Here is a 26,407-nt window from a genome sequence, read left to right as displayed (position 1 = left end):
CTTGACTGCAGACAATAACAATAATATAGACATTTCCATTAAAGAAGCTTTATTCTTGTTACATCATGACACTGTAGACAGTGCTATTACATGAGGATTGTTTAAAAAAAATGTAACTATGACATGACATCAGCATGCCATGTGATATATAACACAAAATAAGTGTGTTGTTGTTAGCTGCACGTCAATGATCGTCAACTAAAAACAAAGATGTATTCTGATTGGGTGATACGAGGTGAAAAGTGCAATTGGCACAGATTGAATTCAAAATGATGACTTGACATGGCAGAATGCAAGAAGTATAAAACAGATGGGGACAAAGGGCAGGCCCTGTGATAAAGAGACAGAGAAAGAGAGAGAAAGAAAGAGAAACACAATAATAGAGTGTAAGTGAGAAATACAGGCTGATAGTAAGAGACAGTAACAGAGACAAAGAGAGTATGAAGGAAGTAAGAGCAAGAGAGAGTGAAAGCTTGGTGGCTAAGCAGAGGCTCCTGTCAGACTGCTGTGGCGAAGCCTATGCGGTTGTTGCGACGGTCAAACTCTGTGTAGTAGCGGGCGATGAAGTTAGCTCCCAGGATCCAGATAGGGCCAGTAGGAGGCGGCACATCCAAACCCCTAAAGGTCACACTACAGATGTCCTCTCCAAACTGAGATTGCTGCAGACGGAGAGCAAATCATAAAAAAATACTGATAAAGACTTCCATAAATGTGTATTTATAAAACCTACATGTCACATCTATAACACAAAGTAAACATGACATAGTAGCTACAAACGTAAACATGACAATTGCCCTGTACAGTATATCCCAGTTGCGCCAATTTCCGTTACTTACCCATAAGATGTAGTCCTCCTCAGTGAGTGAGTACTCATGTCCTCCGAGGTGGAAGGTGACACTGGGTAAGGACTTCACCAGGTCACAGTTTACAGTGTACTGAAAGGAGAAAAAACAACACATCTTATTCCACCCATAAGGTAAGGTAAGATGCTAGTTAAGAGACTGTTTAGGCAATAAAGATACAGTCTGTGGCTCTGTGATGTACATACCCCTCCCTCTGCCAGTTCTGTGGCTCCAATGGTTTTCATCAGTACAGACACAGAGGAGGCGGGGCCTGTGATGTAGGAGGAGCCTGTGTCAATCACTGCCGTACAGCCTTCCTTACAGAACAGCATCTCCTCCCCCACTGTCACCCTGGGAGAGAGAGAGAGAAAAAGAGAGAGACAATTACACACACATACACATGTAAAGTTCATTGACACAGGAAAATGTGTATATACTGACCCACAGATAAACAAACAAACAGACAGAGACAGACAGACAACTTGCACATCAGTGGAGGTTGGTGAGAAGAGCTATAGGAGGACGGGCTCATTGTAATGGCTGGACTGGAATTAATGGAACGGAGTCAAACGTGGTTTCCATATATTTGATACCATTGCATTTATTCCATTCTAGCCATTACAATGAGCCTGTCCTCCTATAGCTCCTCCCACCAGCCTCCACTGTTGCACATGTACACATACACACATAGCTGTCACATCTCACCCTTTCATGTTGACCTCCCATTTTCCTGCCTCACTGGTGCCCATGTAGTTGAAGGTACCAGTGTAGTACTCTGGGTCTGTTCCTCCCATCACTAGCTCTCCACCTGGTTTGTGCATTGGGTCCCTGAGAGAAGAAAAACAGATTGCCCGGATTACTATTCATAGGTTGCACCTCCATCAATCGGTTGCATCATGCCATTGTTGTGCACGTTTTCAAGCCGCCCTCTGCCTTAGTGGTGCCAAAAAGTTGTAATAAGCTCAGTCATTCTGAACGGGGGCCACCCAGTCACTCAGTCATTCTGAACGGGGGCCACCCAGTCACTCAGTCATTCTGAACGGGGGCCACCATGTCACTCAGTCATTCTGAACGGGGGCCACCATGTCACTCAGTCATTCTGAACGGGGGCCACCATGTCACTCAGTCATTCTGAACGGGGGCCACCATGTCACTCAGTCATTCTGAACGGGGGCCACCCAGTCACTCAGTCATTCTGAACGGGGGCCACCATGTCACTCAGTCATTCTGAACGGGGGCCACCCAGTCATTCTGAACGGGGGCCACCCAGTCACTCAGTCATTCTGAACGGGGGCCACCATGTCACTCAGTCATTCTGAACGGGGGCCACCCAGTCATTCTGAACGGGGGCCACCCAGTCACTCAGTCATTCTGAACAGGGGCCACCCAGTCACTCAGTCATTCTGAATGGGGGCCACCCAGTCATTCTAAACGGGGGCCACCCAGTCACTCTGAACGGGGGCCACCCAGTCACTCAGTCATTCTGAACGGGGGCCACCCAGTGTGCAAAACCTGATTGAATCAGCATTGTTTCCCCTTCATTTCAACCAAAGAAATATTTGTGATGTTGAATCAATGTGGAAAACTGATTGGATTTGCAAAAAGTCATCAACATAAGAGAACTTCGTCAATGATATGGTGACAATTTTTGTTGATTTCACATTGAATTCACGATAGTTGATGACTCAACCAGAAGAGGCTGGTGGGAGGAGCTATAGGAGGACGGTCATTGTAATGACTGGAATGGAATCAATAGAATGGAGTCAAACACGTTGTTTCCATGTGTTTGGTACGATTCTATTGATTCCATTCCAGCTATCATAATGAGCCTGTCCTCCTACAACTCCCACCAGCCTCCTCTGGACTCAACGAAATGTAAATCAAAAGTAGACATTGAAATGACATCCGTGCCCAGTGGGTAATGACTGTTTCATCTAACTTTCACTATAGTAGCCTGGAAATGCAGTGACATTGCTAAAGTAGGCAAATATAGTGTTAAACATGGACTTAAAGGAGATTGGAATAATACTGTGAAAATTATGATAATGCCCTTTTAGTGTAATACCTGTTAGAAAAGGACATTTCTGCCTGTTTTGGTGGGATGGAGTCTTGGCCTGCCAGGTGACACCACCAGGCAATAAATTAGTTAATAGACCAATAAGAAATAGAGTTCCAAAGCTCTCTGCCAATGTCAGCTAGTTCTCAGTTTTCCCCTCCCCACTCAGACCATTGAAAGACAGTCCTAGCTAAATTATTGCTTGAGAAATGTCTCTTTCCTAAGAAGCTATGTTTGATTCTTATTGACCATTTCAATTTGAAAACAATCACAGTAAGGTACATAATTGGTACCTAGAAATTATTTGATATTGAGATAAAGGTCCAATGCAGCCATTTTTAAGTAAAAAGAAGTCTACTTATCTCAAGTCTGAATCAGGCCCTATATAAACAGTGACAGTGATATCACCTACTTGCTATAATAGACAGAGAAGACCTCCTCCTTGAGGACGTGCTGGGACATGATGCGGTCGAACACAGGGGTGATACCGTCAATGGCCACGTTGGGGTAGCCCATCCCAAGGACCCCGTCAAACTTGGCAAAGATGAAGGGGATGGCAGGCAGGGCTGTGGCCTCTGCAAATACCTGGACCACTGGGATGCCACCCACCTGGGGAATGCACAGAGTAAGATATAAATTGTCCCTCAATACCTAGATCCAGGTTTACCCCTAGTAAGATAATCCTTCGGTAGATCAGTACTTATGGGCAATGTCTACTACTTTTCCCATATTGATCACAAAAAAGCATGTTTAAAAGGGATGATAGGACACAGATGAGGAGAAAGGGTACGAAGATTATTTTCTTAGAGTGGTGTAACGTTACACTCACCACAACCACATCCTCACTCAGGAATCCCCTGACGTTTCCAGAGGCATACTGGATGGAGAAACCTGTCCCGTTCTTGATGTGCGTCCGGGACTTAGAACTGTCGTATCTGTTGTGGGTAACTGGGAGTTCAAAGGTCATTGTGTCATTATCGTCCAGGAAGCAATTAAACATACAGGTTTTATGTGTGTGTGTGGGAGGCCAGGGGGACATGCTCATTTTGGAAGTGTGCTGTTCATTTGACGGCTACATGTAGCAGGCCATTGCAGAGAAGCTGCATAAGTACCAGCCCCTTGTGGCATGCTTGGACACCCTCGGGTGTAGGTGCAAGCTGGAGGCTCTGATATTTGGCAGTCTCGGCCACGTACACAGGCTTGCAGTGCATGGCCTCCAGATTGCGGGCCTGACAAAAACTATGGCAAAGCTATTGGGTAAGTACTGTGCTGTTCAGCTGTCGTGGGCAGCCTCGCTGGTTGGAGAAGGAGGTGCTTTCTGTATCCTTGAATGCCATGCATACGGGGATCTTTAAAATGGTTGGATCCTTTTTTTGTAAATTTGATTAGTGGATTCAAATAAAATGTTTAAAATGTTTGTGTTTGTATGTGTGTGTGTGCGCATGCGTGTGCATGTGTGTAGGGCCATCATGCACCCCAAAAATATGAGGTGGCACAAAGTACGCTAGCATGGCTCGGGGGTTGAGAATTTAACATTATTCAAACACCTGAGATATCTTTTTCCTGCTATCTAGAGACACTTAATATGCTTCTCTGCATCTCTGCTAAAACCTGGGTAAAAGATTGAGTCTTTTAAGAGTCTTATTCAGTACATTTAGTTATGGCTCGCTTTTATAAAGTCTACCATCCTTGTCAGCAGGAGTGCCAGCTAAGATACAGCTAACTGCCAAAATAAAGGAAACACTTTAGTAAATGAGACATACAAAGTATATTGAAAGCAGGTGCTTCATTATATGGTTCCTGAATTAATTAAGCAATTAACCTTTTACAGCAGTGGGCTAAATCAGGTTGTTTGCAGTATTAAATATTTCTACTTTGTAACAAAAGTACACACCTCACATACATGGTTATGGGCTTTAAAAAATTACACCTGTACCATGTCAGATATAGGGTCGGAACAGAGTCAATGTGCAGGGGCACCACATACACTTAGGTTGGAGTCATTAAAACTAGTTTTTTCAAACACTCCACAAGTTTCTTGTTAACAAACTATAGTGTTGGCAAGTCGGTTAGGACACCTTCTTTGTGCATGAGACAAGTAATTTTTTCAACAATTGTTTACAGACAGATTATTTCACTTAATCACAATTCCAGTAGGTCAGAAGTTTACATACACTAAGTTGCCTGCGCTTTTAAACAGTTTGGAAAAGTCCAGAAAATGATGTCATGGCTTTATAAGCGTCTGATAGGCTAATTGACATCATTTGAGTCAATTTGAGGTGTACCTGTGGATGTATTTCTAGGCCTACCTTCAAACTCAGTGCCTCTTTGCTTGACATCATGGGGACATCTAAAGAAATTAGCCAAGACCTCAGAATAAAAAGTGTAGACCTCCACAAGTCTAGTTCATCCTTGGGAGCAATTTCCAAATGCCTGAAGGTAACACGTTCATCTGTACAAACAATAGTATGCAAGTATAAACACCGTGGGACCACGCGGCCATCATACCGCTCAGGAAGGAGACGCGTTCTGTCTCCTAGAGATGAACGTACTTTGGTGCGAAAAGTGCAAATCAATCCCTGAACAACAGCAAGGGACCTTGTGAAGATGCTGGAGGAAACAGGTACAAAAGTATCTATATCTACAGTAAAACGAGTCCTATATCGACATAACCTGAAAGGCCGCTCAGCAAGGAAGAAGCCACTGCTCCAAAACTGCCATAAAAAAGACAGACTACGGTTTGCAACTGCACATGGGGACGAAGATCGTAGTTTTTGGAGAAATGTCCTCTGGTCTGATGAAACAAAAATAGAATTGTTTGGCCATAATGACCGTCGTTATGTTTGGAGGAAAAAGGGGGATGCTTGCAAGCCGAAGAACACCATCCCAACCGTGAAGCACGGGGGTGGCAGCATCATGTTGTGGGGGTGCTTTGCTGCAGGAGGGACTAGTGCACTTCACAAAATAGATGACATCATGACGAAGGAAAATTATGTGGATATATTGAAGCAACATCTCAAGACATCAGTCAGGAAGTTAAAGCTTGGTCGCAAATGGGTCTTCCAAATGGACAATGACCACAAGCATACTTCCAAAGTTGTGGCAAGATGGCTTGAGGACAACAAAGTCAAGGTATTGGAGTGGCCATCACAAAGCCCTGACCTCAATCCCATTGAATATTTGTGGGCAGAACTGAAAAAGCATGTGCGAGCAAGGACGCCTACAAACCTGACTCAGTTACACCAGCTCTGTCAGGTGGAATGGGCCAAATTCACCCAACTAATGGTGGGAGGCTTGTGGAAGGCTACCCAAAACGTTGTCAGGAATTGTGAAAAACTGAGTTTAAATGTATTTGGCTAAGGTGTATGTAAACTTCCGATAACTTCCGAGTTATTAAAGTGGCTATGCATAGATAATAACAGAGTAGCAGCAGTGTAGAAGGGGGGGCAATGCAAATAGTCTGGGTAGCCATTTGATTAGATGTTCAGGAGTCTTATGATTTGGCGGTAGAAGCCTCTTAGACCTAGACTTGGTGCTCTGGTACCGCTTGCCGTGCTGTAGCAGAGAGAACAGTCTATGACTAGGGTGGCTGGAGTCCTTGACAATTTTTAGGGCCTTCCTCTGACACTGCCTGGTATAGAGGTCCTGGATGGCAAGAAGCTTGGCCCCGGTAACTACTGGGCTGTATGCACTGCCCTCTGTAGTGCCTTGCGGTCGGAGGCCGAGCAGTTGCAAAACCAGGCAGTGATGAAACCTGTCAGGATGCTCTCGATGGTGCAGCAGTAAAACCTTTTAAGGATCTGAGGACCCATGCCAAATCTTTTCAGTCTCCTGAGGGGGAATAGATTTGTTGTGCCCTCTTCACAACTGTCTTGGTGTGCTTGACCATGTTAGTTTGTTGGTGATGTGGACACCAAGGAACTTGAAGCTCTCAACCTGCTCCACTGTCGCGCTGTTGGTGAGAATGGGGGCGTGCTCGGTCCTCCTTTTCCTGTAATCCGCAATCATCTCCTTTGTCTTGCTCACGTTGAGGGAGAGGTTGTTGTCCTTGCACCACACGGTCAGGTCTCTGACCTCCTCCCTGTAGGCTGTCTCATCGTTGTCGGTGATCAGGCCTACCACTGTTGTGTCATCGGCAAACTTAATGATGGTGTTGGAGTCATGCCTGGCCGTGCAGTCGTGAGTGAACATGGAGTAAAGTAGGGGACTGAGCACGCACCCCTGAGGGGCCCCGTGTTGAGGATCAGTATGGCGGATGTGTTGTTACCTACCCTTACCACCTGGGGGAAGTCTAGGATCCACTTGTAGAGGGAGGTGTTTAGTCCCAGGGTCCTTAGCTTAGTGACGAGCTTTAAGGGCACTATGGTGTTGAACACTGAGCTGTAGTCAAAGAATAGTATTCTCACATAGGCGTTCCTTTTGTCCAGGTGTGAAAGGGCAGTGTGGAGTGCAATAGAGATTGAGTCATCTGTGGATCTATTGGGGCAGTATGTAAATTGCAATTATAATTGTAAAACGTAATTTGTCCAACAATTGTTTACAGACAAATTATTTCACTGTATCACAATTCTAGTGGGTCAGAAGTTTACATACACTAAGTTGAGTGTGCCTTTAAACAGTTACACAAGCTCTGTCAGGAGGAATGGGCAAAAATTCACCCAACTTATTGTGGGAAGCTTGTGGAAGGCTACCCGAAACGTTTGACCCAAGTTAAACAATTTAAAGGCAATGCTTCTAAATACTAATTGAGTGTATGTAAACTTCTGACCCACTGGGAATGTGATGAAAGTATTAAAAGCTGAAATAAATTATTCTCTCTGCTATTATTCTGACATTTCACATTCTTAAAATAAAGTGGTGATCCTAACTGACCTAAGACAGGGAATTTTTACTCGGATTGAATGTCAGGAATCGTGAAAAACTGAATTTAAATGTATTTGGCTAAGGTGTATGTAAACTTCCGACTTCAACTGTACATTGTTCAAATACTTTGACGAACTATTGTCATTCTTAATTGATTCTAAAAATAGACTTAATTTACTTGCTGTTTAAGGTGAAGAAAAATTACTTTGAGAAGCTCCACAGCTCATTAGGGGTGAGTCAAGACAATTAGAAATACTATCAGATAGTATCAGACATCCCCAAATGGGCACAATTAAAGGCCTACATTTGTGCGCAGGCCAGGTAGACTAGTCCTACTTCTATATGCGTAATCAGGTGTGCGTCCTTACTCACCATTGACTGGAGCATTTCAAACAAAAGACAATGAATGAATTGACAAAACTCATAAATGGAATGAAATAAACAGAAACTTGTTTCTCACAAGTGTAGCATAGGTTGTGAGTTCTTCAAGACACTCCGACAATGAAAAATGGTAAATGACTGTTATAATAATAATAATAATGATAATAAATTGAATGCATTAAAAGAAATGACCATAACCAACAAACGTCACAGATTCAAAATTATAGCAATTAATGGTAAATGTAAACTAGTACTTGTGATATATGTAATGGGGAATTTATAGACACAGTGAACAATGCACACAATTAAGTTTATGAAACTATGAACCCATGAAATGGCGGGAGAGAGCCTATTCTGGAGAGAGACGTTCCTTGTGCATCTGAGCCCCAATCCCCATATTCTTGGACTGTGGAGTCCTCAATGCATTAGTCCACTGAGACAGGTGCAATGCAGAACGTGACATTTTTGCCATCCATTGTGACATTGTTCTAGGATAACCAACCTTTCAATTAATTGCAATGCATCATTAGCCATTAATGCTAGGTTACACCGTTTTTTCTGATAACAGTCTCCAGTATCAACATTTCCAAGCAAACAAAAACAGGGAGAAGGGGAAGTCTGTAGACATGCTGAGATTAAAGAACATAATCTTTGCCTTCACAAGATCATAACATATTCAAATACAGTATGTCCCCTTTTATGTTGTACACCTTCAGCAGATGAATTATATTTCTGAGTGCATGATATTAAGTTTAACTGGTATATAGGATGTTCTATGGATGTTCTTAAACTGCAGTAATTTATGTCTGAGATTATAAGACCATCCTTGACATATCTGTATACATTCATCATTATCAATAGTGCCTCCCAGGTCTTCCTCACGTTTTTGTTTGACCTGTTTGTGTCATCGGAAAAAGCCTCTATCAACCCTTGATCCAGTTTAGAAATAAACTTTACAGGGTTGTTAGACTGCCTTAAAATAGTTTCAATCTTTGAAGCTTCCGGCTTGTCCAGTGTTAATAAAATGTTGTTTCTGCAAAAAGAAAGTTAACCTCAGTGCCGTCACAGACTGGTCTCCCCATGGTTGCCTGACCTGCTGAGACCCCTGTCACCATCTGATCCTACTCAGAGGCATGACAAAGTATTATCATGATGTACATTTATACATGATATTATCCAAGAATAGAATCAATGGTTCAATAATTGAAAAGGCCATTATTCCCAGATCCCAGGCTATAGCCTACCCATCAACAAAACAATGAATGTTGTATCCGTTCACTGATTGTTATAATAATACACTGCAAAATTCACTTCAGCTCTGTAGACTGGTCTTCCCTGGCTGTCTGACCCTGCTGGGACACCTGTCACCATCTGATCCTGCTAAGACATGATGAGCATAGTGTTGTGTATTGACTGTGCACTGTAGAGCTGTTTATACCGTGTCCATGTGAAAAGTAGAGAATTAGCTATGGAAACTAACAGATCAATAGCCGTTACATTGCTATACTGACTAATAAAAACTCGCATTGCGCTGTAAAAAAACTTCAGCATAATCGGTCTTCAGTTTGGCCGCTGGTTTCACCCGGCACAGCCAGAAGAGTACTGGCCACCCCTCATAGCCTGGTTCCTCTCTAGGTTTCTTCCTAGGTTTTGGCCTAGCCACCGTGCTTCTACACCTGCATTGCTTGCTGTTTGGGGTTTTAGGCTGGGTTTCTGTACAGCACTTTGAGATATCAGCTGATGTACGAAGGGCTATATAAAAAATAAATTTGAAATAAATTTGATTTGATTTGATTCAGGTCTAGTGTGATTGAGGCAAAAATAATAGTAAAGTTAGTGAGCTAGCTAGCTTTAATGGTAGATCAACTGGCAAAAACTAGCCTAGTCAATTTACTTCTGTTGAAATGGGACAAAAAGGCTACAAACATTTCCATACACACAACAGCTGCTAGATGCTGCTACGTGACAGACAACTAGAGGCTAGAGCTGAACTAGTTGTGGTAGCTACAAGCTAGCTAGTTCATTTTCTTCAGACAGAACTTCAAATCGAGAGAGGATGAAACATTAGCTAGCGTTACATGTCAGTTACACTACTAGCTCAGCACTGTGAATAAATATTTAAATAGTCAAACAAAAGTTACCTTGCCAGCTACATCAGTCAAATAAAGAGACGTGAGTTTCTGCTCTGCTTGCTTTTATAACTCAGAGAAAAAGTGCAACACACAGAGACGGCAACTGCAGACAACAGCACCGTGCTGGCCCTATAATAATATCTTTGCCTTCACACAGCCTGTCCGTACACTCTGTGGTGTCCACGCAGTCCTAAATCCAGCCGTCTGATATCGGCAAACAGCCGACTGACCGCTCTGAGGCGTCCGCATGGTCCTAAAGCACACCGATGCTGCTTTTTGTTTCACAGTGCAATTTTAAAACTGGGGAGGGGGGGGGGGCAAAAATACAATTTTAGAATGTGGGAGGGGTCAAGTCCCCCCCGCCCCCAGTGAAAGTTATACCTTTGCATTTATGGGAGACTCTAGAGCGGCGCCTGAGACAGTGTTTTCCACCACCATCAACAAAACACCAAATTATGGAATTTCTCTTGGAAAAATTGTGTTGCATTCCCTGTGTTTCCTTTATTTTGGCAGTTACGTGTAGTTAGATAAACTAGCTACTCTAACTTGATTGTTGGCTTCTTGGTAGCTAGTTATGAGGTAGTGAAATTGGAAACCTATCTGGGTTAGCTAAAGTCAACTTCATAAAATGTGTAGGTGGCTAATAGTATTACAGATAAAAACATTTTTTTTCAAGAGGACAGATCTAAGGGGCCCTTGCCCCTGTGCCCCCTATGGGCATGACGTCTCTGAATGTGTGGGTGTGTGTGTGTGTTTGTGTGCACTGTACTTACAGCAGGCAGTATAGAGAGGGGAACAGCTGTATGAGGGCACCCACAGGTTGGCTGAGCCTGTATCAAACACTACGTTGAACATCTGGGCAGGAGAACCAATACTGATCTCCCCATAGTACTGGGTCTGAGAAGCAGAGAGAAGAAGCAGCAATGAATAATTTACCCAACTAAGTTTGGCACGTGCTTAGTGTTCTCTCATTTGGAACATAATGTTTCCATGTCAATTGCATCTACAGTATGGGTGGTCAGTGCAGTGTCTCTCACATCCAGGTAGTTGATGAGGGGGGTGGGGGCTGTCCCGTTGCTGGGGGAGAGGTCATCTTTGCTCTTCTGGGCCAATTCAGTGAATAACTGCGCTGGGGACACGGCCATCTCATGTAGGGTTTCTCTTATGGAGGGCATCTTCTTCAGACTGATCCTGATTAGATATGACGACAGTGAGGAAAAATCATCCAATAGAATGATACATAGGAAGTGAGCAGGGGTGGGATGGGACTGGGGGGTATATAATACATTCTGCAATCATGGACCATTGTTGACATGAGACCATGTGTCCTCATGAGACCATGTGTCCCCATGTCTGTATAACGTTGTTTCTACAGCTCTGCCAAAATACACATTCTCAAATGATTTAGTTTAGAAAAATTGTCTGGTTTAAATTGATAAAACACCTCAAAGTATCCATTCAAGCTTCTTCACTGTCTATTTTAACGATCCAGAGCAGTCAAAAACATGATTTTCCTGCTTTTTATAAATATTTCCACACAATGAGGCTGGAATAATACTGTGAAATTGTGAAAATTAGGATAATACCGTTTCATTTTAAGAGCAGTTTGAAAATACATGTCTGCCTATTTTGGTGGGATGGAGTTTTGCCCTGCCTGGTAAATAAGTTAATAGACCAATAAGATGGAGAGTTTCAAACCTCTCTGCCAATAGTTTTCAGTTTTCCGCTCCCCACTCAGATCACTCCCAGACAGTCCCAAAAATGATTGCTTGAGAAATTGCTCTTGGCTAGGAAGCTATTTTGTTTTTGACAATTTAATTAGAAAACAATCCCAGTAAGTTATTTAATTGCTAACCAGAAATAATTTCATATTGAGGTTCATTACACATTGCAGAGTAGGACTGTTGGTTCCACTTTTCTGGGCTCCGTTATTTACTTAACAAATAAGGACTACTCAAAATGTGCACTTATAAATCATATCAATTTTAATCAAATTACAGCTGTAAACAGAAGTCAAAGATCAAGCATCAAACATACAACTGATGTCTCTTCTGAGTTCTGCAAAATAGGAAAAGTCCAAGTTGCTTTTAATGTGCTTGCAGTCAACTCCTAGTGATGTTACTGCCTACGTCAACACCTTCTACTCATGAGACCATGCATATACAGTTATACAAACTTGCAGGAGAGAACAATAGTTCCAGTGTTTTCTAAGGGCTCAGCAGTGATTTCCCACTCCCCAAGTTGCTTTATGGTGGTATGTCTGACTTGTCTCTTATCTCTTTCACTCCCCTGCAGGGTTCTGTGTCTATGAATCTCTTTTAGCCTTGAGGCGATTTCTCACAGACACCCTGTTTTGACTGCAATAACTCACACATCTCTCAGACCATTTCTTATAAGAAGCAGAGACTAGAAAATAACTGTGGAACAATATTAAACCTTATAAAGAATATATATTGCTAATCTGTAGTCCAGGACCCTATAAATGTAGTGGGGGAGGGGTCTTATAGCCCTTCCTCTTCTATTAATACAGCATAAGCATAATCGATTATTATAATACATCAAACATTTGGTGCAGCCCCTATCATGACCCCAAGTTGACCCCATCAGGACCATAGCATTTAGGTTCATTACACAGTAGACAACATACAGTGATAAAAACACAAAGAAAAAGATGGCGTTACCTTTGTAAGGCATGGCTGGTGGTCATCGTGAGTGACAGAGTAATCACACACACCCAGCATTGCATCAGCAGGGCCATGGAGACCCTGGAGTGTGAAGGAGTGTGCGAGGAGATGCACAAGTTAACTTGACTAGGTTTTCCTTGTACCGTTCCTCCGGGAAAACCAGCTAGTTGTACATCTGATCTTCTGAAAGATTGGCCCCTCTCTGTCTGTCTACTCTTTTTATACCAGCTCTGAGCTTCCCTAAAAGTGTCCACCAACCCTTTCCCTCCATTCTACCTCACCCAGCCCTCCCTTGAAAAACAGGTCCCAGAGTGAGATGTGAACTGTGACCCTTGGGAACAGACTGGAGACAGAAAGCAGGGATGAGAGAGAGTGAGAGAGAGCTCTCTGACCAGGCTGGGTTTACATCATGGCTGCAGGGTGAACATGGATTAAGGCCTGTGAGAAGAGGAGTGGGAGCCTTGGGGTGGGGGAGGGAGAAGGGAGAAGCTTTAGGGGGGACAGAGGAGTAGGAAAGGGTGCTGATTTGGATTACCCAGGCGTAGGACACAGAAACGAGCCCTGTGACATCTGTAAAGGAGTCAATTTATACTTGAATTGTGTGGCGAATTGAATGGTGTGACAAAGGCATTTAATCTATATGTGGCCAGTGGCTATAACATCTGAAATCAATGATTGCCAGATGATACTCATATGTAATATGTAGACAATGCAGAGAAGGGAGAAGCTTTAAAGGGGACAGGGAAATAGGAGAAGGATGCTGACAGGGATTACCCAGTCTTTCCAGATGATGAATTAATCCATCAAAACCTATTGAAATGGACTGTAAAACATTACATGCTAAACAGGCCAGATGTTCATTTATAGTGCCATCTCTTTCCTTTCTGCTGAAGTATACTGTATCTGCTCCAACTTTGCAGTGTATGCTACAACAGTTTCACTTTATCTTGTCTGCAATAGGAATACTCAGTATTGAATGGAGTTAATCCTACATTTTGTTTGTGGGGGTTGTGCTGTGGACTTCAGGCTAGATTTTATTTATTTATTTCACCTTTATTTATATTAGATACTTAGTTAGGCTAGCTCATGTTTGTCTGTCTGTAGGCTATTAAAGGTCTGTAAATGTATAGGCCTACATACTGTAGGCTATGGGTCAGAGGCTAGTCAAGGTCTATGGCTAGCTGAGGTTTCTCTCGCTCGAACTCTCCCTGTTAGCTGTATCAGCCAGATTGGGTTCCCACAGTATCTGCTCTGTGGGGCTGGGGTCATATGTGTACTGTAGTGACCACCCAGCCTAGCAGGAGATATGAGCATCCACGGCAAGCAGAGACTTGGACAGCCTTAGTGGAAGTCAGGGGTCAGCCCTTCAGCTATTCCCTGTGGGTAGAACTGCCAGGAACCTGATTACGTGGTCATCCACAGCATACAGGGGTACTGACGACTTCTAGCATCTCAGCCAAGGGGGTGCTCTGGTTTCATGGACAGGGAAGTTTTGGAAATCATGTGTTCTCTTGGAATGTGATGTCATGAGGAAAAGCAATGATGTGCGCTAACATCAAATCAATTTTGTATTTGCCGAATACAACAGATGTAGACCTTACTGTGAAATTCTTACTTACAAGCCCTTAACCAACAATGCAGTTCAAGAAATAGAGTTAAGAAAATATTTACTAAATAAACTGAAGTAAAAAAAAGAAGTAACTCAACAAAATTACATAACAATAACGAGGCTATATACAGGTGGTACCGGTACCGAGTCAATGTACGGGGGTACAACTTAGTCCAGGTAGTTTGTGCATGTAAGTTGGGGTAAAGTTTAGATAATAAACAGCGAGTAGCAGCAGTGTAAAAACAAGGGGGGGTCAATGTAAATAGTTCAGGTGGCCATTTTAATAATTGTTCTTATAGCTTGGGGATTAGACGCTGTTAAGGAGCCATTTGGACCTAGACTTGGCGCTCCGGTACCACGCAGTAGCAGAAAGAACAGTCTATGTATATAAGTCCTGGATGGAATGAGGCTTGGCCCCAGTGATGTATTGGGCCGTACACTATAAAAAGAGAGGAGAGCTGGTATGAAGTTAAATTCATGGAGGAGGCGAGGGCCTGGTCGATAAAGTTCTCCACGAAACCGGTGTCCACTAGAGCTGTAGAGACAACACTTGAGGGACAGCCAGCCAGTGAAATTGGAACCAGAAAGGGTTTGGCAGAAAATTATGATAATGGAATACTCACACCTACTCTGGGAAACGGAAGGTCACGGGGCCGCCCCTATGCTCTCTAGTGGACCCTGGGTTGGGACGCACTGGACAACATTGAAGCTGGTGCCTTCCTGGCCGCAATAGGGACAGAGCCCCAGCTGTCTCCGGCGACACCGCTCTGCCGCGTAGAGGTGTGTGGCCCCAATCTCCACGGGTTCAGGCTCTGCCTCAGGACAGCCAAAGGAGGGAGGAGAGTGGCGAGATGGACACCGGCACTCCTGAAGAAGGTTATCCAGACGGATCGCCATCGCGATGAGAGCGTCCAAGGTGATGTTGTCATCCCGACATGCCAACTCCGTCTGGACCTCTTTGCGCAGTCCACTGTGGAATAGAGTGAGGAGCGCCAGCTCATTCCATCTGCTGGAGCCTGCCACAGTCCGAAAGCTGAGGGCATATTACATTTACATTTAAGTCATTTAGCAGACGCTCTTATCCAGAGCGACTTACAAATCGGAAAGTTCATACATATTCATCCTGGTCCCCCCGTGGGGAATGAACCCACAACCCTGGCGTTGCAAGCGCCATGCTCTACCAACTGAGCCACACGGGATATTCCGCAGCGGTCTGGGCACTCTGATGGATTTAGAAAGTCACCCACCTCCCTCTCTGCCCTCTGGAGGATGGTCGAAGACTGCCCTGAACAGAGCCATGAACCTCTCATATGAACCCAGCTACTCTCTTCTCTCCCAGACGGCCATATGCCAATCAAACACCTGATAGGCGAAATAGAGGGAGCTCTGGAGTAGGAAACCGAGGCATTTCGTCATACTTCTCCGGAAGAGACAGTCGGGCATCACTGACCTGGGCGGATGGCTGGGTAGGCTGGGGGACTGACTCACTATGGTAGGAGGTCCACCGTCAGAGGTATGGAGAACCTCACTGGTGGTGTCGAGGCGGTGGAGAACGCGGAGGACCTCCTTCGTGGTCGTACCCAGTAGAGCCAGCTGGTCGTGGTGTTGGTGGAGTAAATGACCCTGTTCCTCGACCGTCTGGAAGATGGTGGAATCTTCTGTTGCTTCAATATTTTCTGAGACAGTATTCTGTAATGTATGCACAGGGAGTCAGGAACATGGTGCAGAAGGTGAGTTTGCTGAGGGCTATATGAAGGAAGAGTAATCAGGGTGGTGATGACGTCCATGTGTTCTTAATAATGGGGAGCAGGTGTGCGCAATGGTGGTTGCCAGGTGTGCGCAATGTGGGTTGCCAGTGGTTAGAAGCCAGGGGACGTCAAACTTTGTATCTGTGTAATTGTTCATAGTAGTCCTTGTGCATTGAGTTGTAAAACTTTGAAATCAATGGTTTTTGTGTGGCATACATTTAAAAGTGACAAATCTGAGTCAAAGCGTAATTCTGCTAGTGTGGAATTGTCGCTTGGCTTTTGGTATCCTATTCGAAGAATCACTGTTTTTCCATCAAAAGTCCTCTCATTCTCTTCTGAACCTGTTACTCTACTTCAGGACAGCACTGTAGAGGGCTACATTGAGTTCTCCCAATTAGTCTTGGTGACACATTTTGGCAGGCAGCTCTGGGGCACTCTCAGCAACATCTGACCTTTGATCCCCAGGGAAAAATGGATGCCCATCAGTCTGTTTCCCACACTGCCCAGGGAAACCCATGCGTCACTCCTGCCTGGCCTCCAACCCCCTCCTCCGAACATGGCCTCCACTGGTGGGCATGGGAAACCTAGTGACCAATACTTTAACATATTTGAGAGTCACAAACTCATATTTGCATGGACTTAAATATAAGGGGAAGACTTGGTGTCAGTGAGTGTTTCTAATCAGTTTACTCCAAGTGTATGTTAGGTTTACTACTATGTTGTCATTTTAGATTATTTCATACAGAACCATAGCTGAGACTTCAATCCCCACAAAACAAAGATATTAAACAAGGTTATCAGGATAGCAGACATTGCAGAAACCCACAAGTTGAGACAATAGGACAAGGGTTTGTGCTAAAACTGCTGCTATACACAGTTCAGAGATTGAATCCAGAGCAGTCCATTTTACATCAAACTGACTGATCCATCAAGATAGGGGAGATATGAGGCAGAGTGAAGGTTGTTGGGAGGAGATGAGGGTTTGATTGGGTTAATCACTACATAAACAATCTGCTTTTACCTTTCCTTTACTCAGGAACTGAACCATCTCTAATCTATCAGGATTCAGAGTTTACTAAGTGTCATTCTTCATTCAGCTGTGCATTTATCCTTTTGATCCAGTTAGCTCCAAGTATTTCCTGGGAATTTATTGGAAAGAATCTGTGCCCCCACAAGGTTAGCTGTACAAGACTGTGTGTGTGTGTGTGTGTGTGTGTGTGTGTGTGTGTGTGTGTGTGTGTGTGTGTGTGTGTGTGTGTGTGTGTGTGTGTGTGTGTGTGTGTGTGTGTGTGTGTGTGTGTGTGTGTCACAGGCAGTCGGTGGCACCTTAACTGGGGAAGACGGGCTCATAGTAATGGCTGGAACGCAATTGATTGAATGGTATTAAACCTATGGTTTCCATGTTTGATGCCATTCCATTCACTCCATTCCAGGCATTATTATGAGCCTTCCTCCCCGCAGCAGCCTCCTGTGGTGTGTTTGTGTGTGTGTATGTGTGTGTGTGAAAAAAACCCCAGAAAGAAATAAAAAAGCAGACAGAGAGGGATAAATAATTTGAGACTTTGTTATAGTCCGACATGTGAGTAGAGTGCCAATCAGTCCGCAGTGGCAAGGTTATCTGTCTGCGGAGGCTCGTGGTGACAATGCAACAGTAAACAACCTCTAAGAGGTCTGTGATTCATCAAGCTGTATCTCTGTGCCATCCTGTTCTCCCATGGCGTTGGTGCCACTGTGTCTCAGTCTAATTCATCTGTATGAGCAAAGCTGTGCTCTGTGGATCACTGTCACCTGGCCACAAGGGTACAAGATATAGCAACGAATAGTACTTGTCTAACAATGAGACTGACGTCTATATTTCATTGGTTTAATAAGAGCCCCAATACAAACTGCTACGGTACATTGTGCCAAGACTACTGTACGTGTGCAATATCTTTCTTCACCAGCAGGGTGAAGCATTGCTCCTCCAGGTATCAGTTATGCCTCTTGTTAAAGCTTTCCCTGTGCACACACTGTAGAGCTCACCTGAGGGAGCCAGACTGTGATGACACCAAGCAAACTACAAGAGGGGCCATGCAGTGTGATGCAGTTTGATGCAGTGTGTGTTGTGTGTGTGTGAACCTGTCGAAATATCTCTAACCTTTCTTTAAGCCTTATTAAAGTCTCTCTCTCTCTCTCTCTCTCTCTCTCTCTCTCTCTCTCTCTCTCTCTCTCTCTCTCTCTCTCTCTCTCTCTCTCTCTCTCTCTCTCTCTCTCTCTCTCTCTCTCTCTCTCTCTCTCTCTCTCTCTCTCTCTCTCTCTCTCTCTCTCTCTCTCTCTCTCTCTCTCTCTCTCTCTCTCTCTCTCTCTCTCTCTCTCTCTCTCTCTCTCTCTCTCCCCCACAACTCTGAGCCAGAACAAAGGCGGCATATCACCCAGCTGGACATGGACTGATAGACCTCTAATCCATTTACAGCGACATGGACAGGATATAGGTTTAGACAGCAAGTCACTGCATTGACCAGAAGAAATATACAGTAAGATACTTAGGCAGTAGACATACAGTGGGGTGATTCTTGCGACTAGAGTCAAAGCATTATTTTCATGAATTTACAAAGGATGTATGCATCCTGTACATCCTCATTCATAACCCACAACAATGTAGGTGCATTGTTGCCAATACAATAGGAATCTTACAGGTTACATGAAATGTAAATGGCTGAATGAATAAAAGGACCACACACAATCAGAAGAAAGGATCGAATGGTTGTTTTGCCTCCGGTGCAGGAATGGTGCTACTACCTAGCAACGAGCCCTTAGAGACAGAGAACAGGTGTTCCATAAAAAACACCATGTAGTAAACAAGACAAGAAGCCATGGTAACAAATCTTGTTTTCCACCATGTAAGCGACACGACAAAGTCTCCAGGTCCATCCATCTCTATACAGCCCATTAATATTTCATCACATCGCCGCTGCTCCTGCTGTTGCTGTACTGTAAGTGTACTGTTGTGTCCAAGGCCTAGTTAAATGTGTGGCTAGGCCCCTATGATTATAGGTAGAGCTGATGGTTATTCCTTGGTTTCATACATATTGTTGACAAGCCACTTCATTTCCCATTAATTTATACAGTCCATGGGTAGCGTGCATACATCTATAGCTACCCTTAGTGCTTGTTTTCATCCCTCTGTGAGGGTGGCCTGTTGGGGGTGATTATGTAGACTGTCTATATGAGCCAGTGAATGTTAATGTGTGATAGAGTTGATCAGGGTACATTATGTATTTGTTCATGACATATATGATGGCTGTGAGAATTGTGTATATGTATGTATTTATATATTTATGTATATTTATTTAGTGCCATCCGTTTTGTCACCAAAGCCCCATATACTACCCACCACTGCGACCTGTATGCTCTCGTTGGCTGGCCCTCGCTTCATATTCACCGCCAAACCCACTGGCTCCAGGTCATCTGTAAGCCTTTGCTAGGTAAAGCCGCGCCTCATCTCAGCTCACTGGTCACCATAGCAGCACCCACCTGAAGCACGTGCTCCAGCAGGTATATTTCACTGGTCACCCCCAAAGCCTATTCCTCCTTTGGCCGCCTTTCCTTCCAGGTCTTTGCTGCCAATGACTGGAACGAATTGCAAAAATCACTGAAGCTGGAGACTCATATCTCCCTCACTAACTTTAAGCATCAGCTGTCAGAGCAGCTCACAAATCACTGCACCTGTACATAGCCCATCTGTAAATAGCCCATCCAACTACCTCATCCCCATATATATATTTTTTCTTCTCCTTTGCACCCCAGTACTTTTACATTCATCTTCTGCACATCTATCACTCCAGTGTTAAATTGCTAAATTGTAATTACTTCGCCACTACGGCCTATTTATTGCCTTACCTCCCTTATCCTACCTCATTTGCACACACTGTATATAGATTTTTTCCTATTGTGTTATTGACTGTTCGTTTGTTTATCCCATGTGTAACTCTATGTTGTTGTTTTTGTCGAACTGCTTTGCTTTATCTTGGCCAGGTCGCAGTTGTAAATGAGAACTTGTTCTCAAATGGCCAACCTGGTTAAATAAAGGTAAAATGAAAAAAGTAAAATAATGTGTGTGTATGTGTGCTTGCATGTCTGGCCCTGTATGTCTGGCCATGTATGTCTGGCCCTGTATGTCTGGCCCTGCATGTCTGGCCCTGCATGTCTGGCCCTGCATGTCTGGCCCTGTATGTCTGGCCCTGTATGTCTGGCCCTGTTTGTCTGGCCCTGTATGTCTGGCCCTGCATGTCTGGCCCTGTATGTCTGGCCCTGTATGTCTGGCCCTGTATGTCTGGCCCTGTATGTCTGGCCCTGTATGTCTGGCCCTGCATGTCTGGCCCTGTATGTCTGGCCCTGTATGTCTGGCCCTGCATGTCTGGCCCTGCATGTCTGGCCCTGCATGTCTGGCCCTGCATGTCTGGCCCTGTATGTCTGGCCCTGTATGTCTGGCCCTGTATGTCTGGCCCTGTATGTCTGGCCCTGTATGGGTCTGTGCACAACATCAAATAATCATCACACACAGGGGTCTGGTAATATGAAAAGACTCACAGCAGTGAATTTGGAACCAATGAATAAATAAATGAGTGAACAAAGCTCTGGTATTATGCTTAGAGAAGCCAACTGTTTTGTACTTCAAAGCCCTGCAAATATTAAAACAGGCCGGTTAGGCTGCCAGCACTCCTCTGAATGCATTCCATGGCTCCACATAATGATCCAGCAGCTAAAGACTGGTGCTTTGTTTATAACAATTGGTATTATATGTGATTCATGCAGTTGTAATACAAATGTGTTTTATGGTCACTTACAGAAATGTAATGAATAGGATAATGTTACTATTGATATACATTTTTGTTGTAGTACGCCTAAATGTGATCCCCGTTTCATACCTGCATACAATTAACACTAGCTTAAAAGAAAAAGTAAAACTGACCATGAACCGGTTGGGCCTATATGAAATGACCTAACAGGTATGAGATGTACTGTATGAGGAGAGTGTGTCAGTGGCGCCCCCTGTGTGTGGAGCACTGGTACTGACCTGCACTAATGAAGACAGAAGCACTCCAGCCAAACGACACATTGAGTTAGACAGCTGTCGCCTCTTTCCCATGTTCAGCTGAAACTGAACACAGAGACATTGGAGAGCTTCAAAGAGCGCACCGAGCAGCCAGACAACGTGACAAGGATGAGAGGAGAAACATATCTCTGTTAGAGAATTTCATATTTGTAGAGAGACTCAGGGAGAGAGAGAGAGAGAGAGAGAGAGAGAGAGAGAGAGAGAGAGAGAGAGAGAGAGAGAGAGAGAGAGAGAGAGAGAGAGAGAGAGAGAGAGAGAGAGAGAGAGAGAGAGAGAGAGAGAGAGAGAGAGAGAGAGAGAGAGCGCAACAGAGACCGAGAGAGAGAGAGCGCGGGAGGGAGAGAGCGCGGGAGGGAGGGAGGGAGGGAGGGAGGGAGGGAGGGAGGGAAAAGCAAAACTCCCATTAGAAAACAAACCTGATTTTGATAAACTCCCATATCTACTGGGTGAAATACCACAGTGTGCCATCACAGCAGCAAGATTTGTGAGCTGTTGCCACAAGAAAAGGACAACCAGTGAAGAACAAACACCACTGTAAATACAACCCATATTTATGTTTATTTATTTTCCCTTTTGTACTTTAACCATTTGCACATCGTTACAACACTGTATATATAAATAATATGACATTAGGGAGAGGGCGAGAGAGAGAGAGAGAGAGAGAGAGAGAGAGAGAGAGAGAGAGAGAGAGAGAGAGAGAGAGAGAGAGAGAGAGAGAGAGAGAGAGAAAGAGCTTGAGACAGAGAGAGAGAGAGAGAGAGAGAGAGGGGGGAGAGAGAGAGAGAGAGAGAGAGAGAGAGAGAGAGAGAGAGAGAGAGAGAGAGAGAGAGAGAGAGAGAGAGAGAGAGAGAGAGAGAGAGAGAGAGAGAGAGAGAGAGAGAGAGAGAGAGAGAGAGAGAGAGAGCTTGAGACAGAGAGAGAGAGAGAGAGAGAGGGAGAGAATTGAAATTGAATTGAATTGAATTGAATTGAATTGAATTGAGAGAGAGAGGTTCCGGAGTTCCAAATTAAGCAGCAACAGCTGAAAAGATGAGCTCCTAAAAATATTGAATTTTACATGGTTTTTAGAGGAAAGTATATCGAAAAAAAGCAAAAGAAAACTGCAAGACTGATTAGGAGACCAAACAAGCAGCAAACAAAGAAGAAAGGCTTTCGAAAAAAGTAAAATTATACAATTTTCTTAGCTAGCTAAGTTGTTTACCTGTTGCTAGGCAGTTGCTAGGGACTCTCCTGAAAGAAGCTAGCTAGCTAACAAGGAGAGAGAGAGAGAGAGAGGTCATGATCAGATGATCAGATGAGCTCCTGCATTTTTCAGCATTTTCTTTAAAAAAGATAGATTTAGAGTTAGTTAAACTTGGATTTTTTGTGGAACTGAGAGAGATACAGCTTCAACTGTATTCAACTGTAACTGACTTGATACAGCTTCAACTAGCACTGACGTGTCAAGTGAGAGGTGTCAAAGCCCATTAGCCCAACAATGGCAGGAGAGTCGAATAGTCTACCCCAACCAAATGGAGAGGCCTTAGAAGCTCCCTCCTGCTGTTCAGAGGTAATTAAAATACAGTACCCTGTGAGTGTAAAGAATGATAAGGCAAGAAAAGAGCACAAAATGAAGCTCCTTATGGAAAATCAAGAGACACTTTTTGCTGACTATTACAAAAATGGGAACATCAGCAACCTTATCTTCCACACAAACCATCCCCTGGCATGGCACAGTGCTATATTAGCACACTACCCCTCTGTTAAGAGAGGGGGGGTTAACGAGGGGTGGAAACTCAGGATACTTGACAACGAGGACTCTGAGTCAGCTAACATAAATCTATATAAGTCTGGAACAGTATTGGTACAGGGCAACCCCAAACAGTTTCAGCTGGACTTTCACCTAATCAAAGAATTAGCCCAGCAGGAGAAGCTCTCCCTTGATAAAGATACCCCCACCCCAAGCGGGTCAGACCAGACCTCTTCATCATATAACCCCACAGACGAGCAACCCTCAGCAGACAGTCAACCTCCCAGTACAGAGCACTTCTCCCTCATTGAAATGAAGGATAAATTCACCCAGCTGGAGGTAAGGCAGGTGGAGCTGGAACAGCAGGTGATTACACTCCAGTCAGCACAGACCCAGACAACAGTCCAGCACAACAACCCCTTAACCAGACCAGGAGAGCTGGAGGTGGAGAGAGACATATCTGCACTCTGGACAGTGGTGAGACAACTTCAACAGGAGAAAGAGCAGAAGCAGGAGCAGAACAAAGCACTAGAGGTGAGGATCAGACTGCTGGAGGAGAGGGAGAGGGGGATGGAGGAGAGGATCAGACTGCTGGAGGAGAGGTTGAGGGGGATGGCATGTGACAGAGAACAACCCACTAGGGAGGTGGCCATCCCCACAGAGACGCCAGCAGAACAGCCCACCTCAGCACCGGACAAAAGTCTCGACACCACAGCAGAACAGTCCACACCAGACCCTGACCATAGAGTCAACATCACAGCAGAACAGACAAAAGAAAAAAACCCAAGCCCAGCAGCTCTCACCCCCCCTGAGCACCCCCCCTGTCAGCCACCCTGATAGCCCTCCTGACAACCCCCCCACACCCACTGAGAACAAACACAAGACACAGATTGTTCTCCTTATGGACTCAATGGGAAATATATAGAAGAAAAAAAACTTTTTCCCAAACACAGTGTGTCTAAACTCTGGTGTCCAAACACCCAGCGCGCCCTAGACCTTCTGTCTGAGGACAAACTAGGCTCACCTAGCCACATAATAATACACACAGGCACAAACGACCTGAGAGCAAAGCAGGAAAGGGTGGCCACAGCACTGAAGGGAGTGATTGAAAAAGCTTCTTCTACTTTCCCCAATGCACAAGTGGTTATCTCCACCCTGCTACCACGAAAAGACTTCCACCCTGCTACAATACAGCGGGTAAACGCAAGCATTTCCCGTGACTGTGCCTCAAAACCAAATGTTTTCCTGGCCCACCACTCCACCCTGGACTTGAACAGCCTCTATGACCAGGTCCACCTCTATAAGGCAGCAGTGCCCACCTTTGTCCGGACTCTAAAGGACATCGCTCTCAAACGCAGCCCCAACACTTCACACAGGAGCAACAGATCAATAGACACCCCACCCAGACCAGCGAGACACCCTCCAAGACCTGCAGGACCCCCCCGTGGACCTACACATAGAGGACCCACGCCAAGAGGACTTACATCCAGACCACAGCACCCCCAGACACATCCACACCCCCACCCCAACCAATCAACACCCCCCCACATCAACCATGCCCACACCCCATTTAGGCCCCCTCAGATCAGACCTATGCCACTCCTGCCCACCCCATGCACCCCACCCCCGCAAAGAGAGCATCAACATGGAAGTCACACATACGCCCAGGTAGTGAGCGGGCAAACAGGCCCAACCCCCACTCTTACACTCGCCCAAGCCAACGGCATGTACCAGATGCTCAGCAGGCTCTGCTCACACTTACTGGCCTGAGGCCAAACCACACGGCCAACAACATTGGACACTTTATGGAACAAAAAGCCTTCACTATATCATCCTGGAATATCCAAGGCCTGAGGTCATCTGCCTTTGGCCTAAAGAGCAGGAACACGGACTTCACCAAAGAAATCGGTAATGCAGACATTGTCATCCTGCAAGAAACATGGTATAGCGGAGACGGACCCACTGGTTGCCCTCTAGGTTACAGAGAGCTGGTAGTCCCATCCACCAAACTACCAGGTGTGAAACAGGGAAGGGACTCAGGGGGAATGCTAATTTGGTATAGAGCAGACCTAACTCACTCCATTAAATTAATCAAAACAGGAACATTTTACATTTGGCTAGAAATTCAAAAGGAAATTATCTTAACAGAGAAAAATGTCCTCCTGTGTGCTACCTATATCCCCCCACTAGAATCCCCATACTTTAATAAAGACAGCTTCTCCATCCTGGAGGGGGAAATCAATCATTTCCAGGCCCAGGGACATGTATTAGTCTGTGGCGACCTAAATGCCAGAACTGGACAAGAACCTGACACCCTCAGCACACAGGGGGACAAACACCTGCCTGCAGGTGACAGCATTCCCTCCCCCATATGCCCCCCTAGGCACAACTATGACAACATAACCAACAAAAACGGGTCACAACTCCTGCAGCTCTGTCGCACGCTGGGTATGTACATAGTCAATGGTAGGCTTCGAGGGGACTCCTATGGTAGGTTCACCTATAGCTCATCTCTTGGCAGTAGCACTGTAGACTACTTTATCACTGACCTCAACCCAGAGTCTCTCAGAGCGTTCACAGTCAGCCCACTGACACCCCTATCAGACCACAGCAAAATCACAGTCTACTTGAACAGAGCAATACTCAATCATGAGGCATCAAAGCCAAAGGAACTGAGTAACATTAAGAAATGCTATAGATGGAAGGAATGCAGTTTGGAAACCTACCAAAAAACAATTAGGCAACAGCAAATTCAATCCCTTTTAGACAACTTCCTGGGTAAAATGTTCCACTGCAATAGTGAAGGTGTAAACTTGGCAGTAGAAAATCTTAACAGTATATTTGACCTCTCAGCTTCCCTATCAAATCTAAAAATCTCAAATAGAAAACCGAAGAAAATGAACAACAATGACAAATGGTTTGATAAAGAATGCAAAAATCTAAGAAATAAATTGAGGAACCTGTCCAACCAAAAACATAGAGACCCGGAAAACCTGAGTCTACGCCTTCACTATGGCGAATCACTAAAACAATACAGAAATACACTACGGAAAAAGAAGGAACAGCACGTCAGAAATCAGCTCAATGTAATTGAAGACTCCATAGACTCTAACCAATTCTGGGAAAATTGGAAAACACTAAACAAACAACAACACGAAGAATTATCTATCCAAAATGGAGATGTATGGGTAAACCACTTCTCCAATCTTTTTGGCTCTATAACAAAGAATAAAGAACAAAAACATATACATGATCAAATACAAATCCT

At 44.5% G+C, this 26,407-nt stretch overlaps 1 protein-coding gene across 1 annotated transcript; it reads right to left on the bottom strand.

Moving 5' to 3' along the window:
* Window positions 1-32: 32 nt before the first annotated feature.
* LOC139542855 (renin-like) lies at window positions 33-13,149 on the bottom strand. The gene is made up of 9 exons (XM_071348782.1): window positions 12,956-13,149; window positions 11,312-11,465; window positions 11,048-11,171; window positions 3,728-3,846; window positions 3,311-3,507; window positions 1,548-1,670; window positions 1,049-1,193; window positions 837-935; window positions 33-659 (listed from the first exon to the last, which is right to left on the bottom strand). Exons 1-9 carry the CDS (start codon window positions 13,030-13,032, stop codon window positions 498-500), a joined length of 1,200 nt encoding a protein of 399 aa, XP_071204883.1. The 5' UTR covers window positions 13,033-13,149; the 3' UTR covers window positions 33-497.
* Window positions 13,150-26,407: the final 13,258 nt, after the last annotated feature.

The sequence above is a fragment of the Salvelinus alpinus genome, chromosome 17 (genome assembly GCF_045679555.1).
Source record: "Salvelinus alpinus chromosome 17, SLU_Salpinus.1, whole genome shotgun sequence".
In the NCBI taxonomy this organism is placed as follows: domain Eukaryota; kingdom Metazoa; phylum Chordata; class Actinopteri; order Salmoniformes; family Salmonidae; genus Salvelinus; species Salvelinus alpinus.
The sequence above is the reverse complement of the archived record's forward strand: the minus strand, read 5'-3'. Positions and strand labels throughout refer to the sequence as shown.

What these genes read in the sequence shown, in the direction of transcription:
- LOC139542855 (XM_071348782.1), bottom strand. Translation starts at nt 13,032, where the DNA reads ATGGCCCTGCTGATGCAATGCTGGGTGTGTGTGATTACTCTGTCACTC. An exon ending in CCCTCATCAACTACCTGGAT is followed by an intron (nt 11,172 to 11,311) that starts GTGAGAGACACT and finishes TCTGCTTCTCAG; the next exon opens with ACCCAGTACTATGGGGAGAT. An exon ending in TTCTCTGTCTATTATAGCAA is followed by an intron (nt 1,671 to 3,310) that starts GTAGGTGATATC and finishes TTCTTCTCTCAG; the next exon opens with GGACCCAATGCACAAACCAG.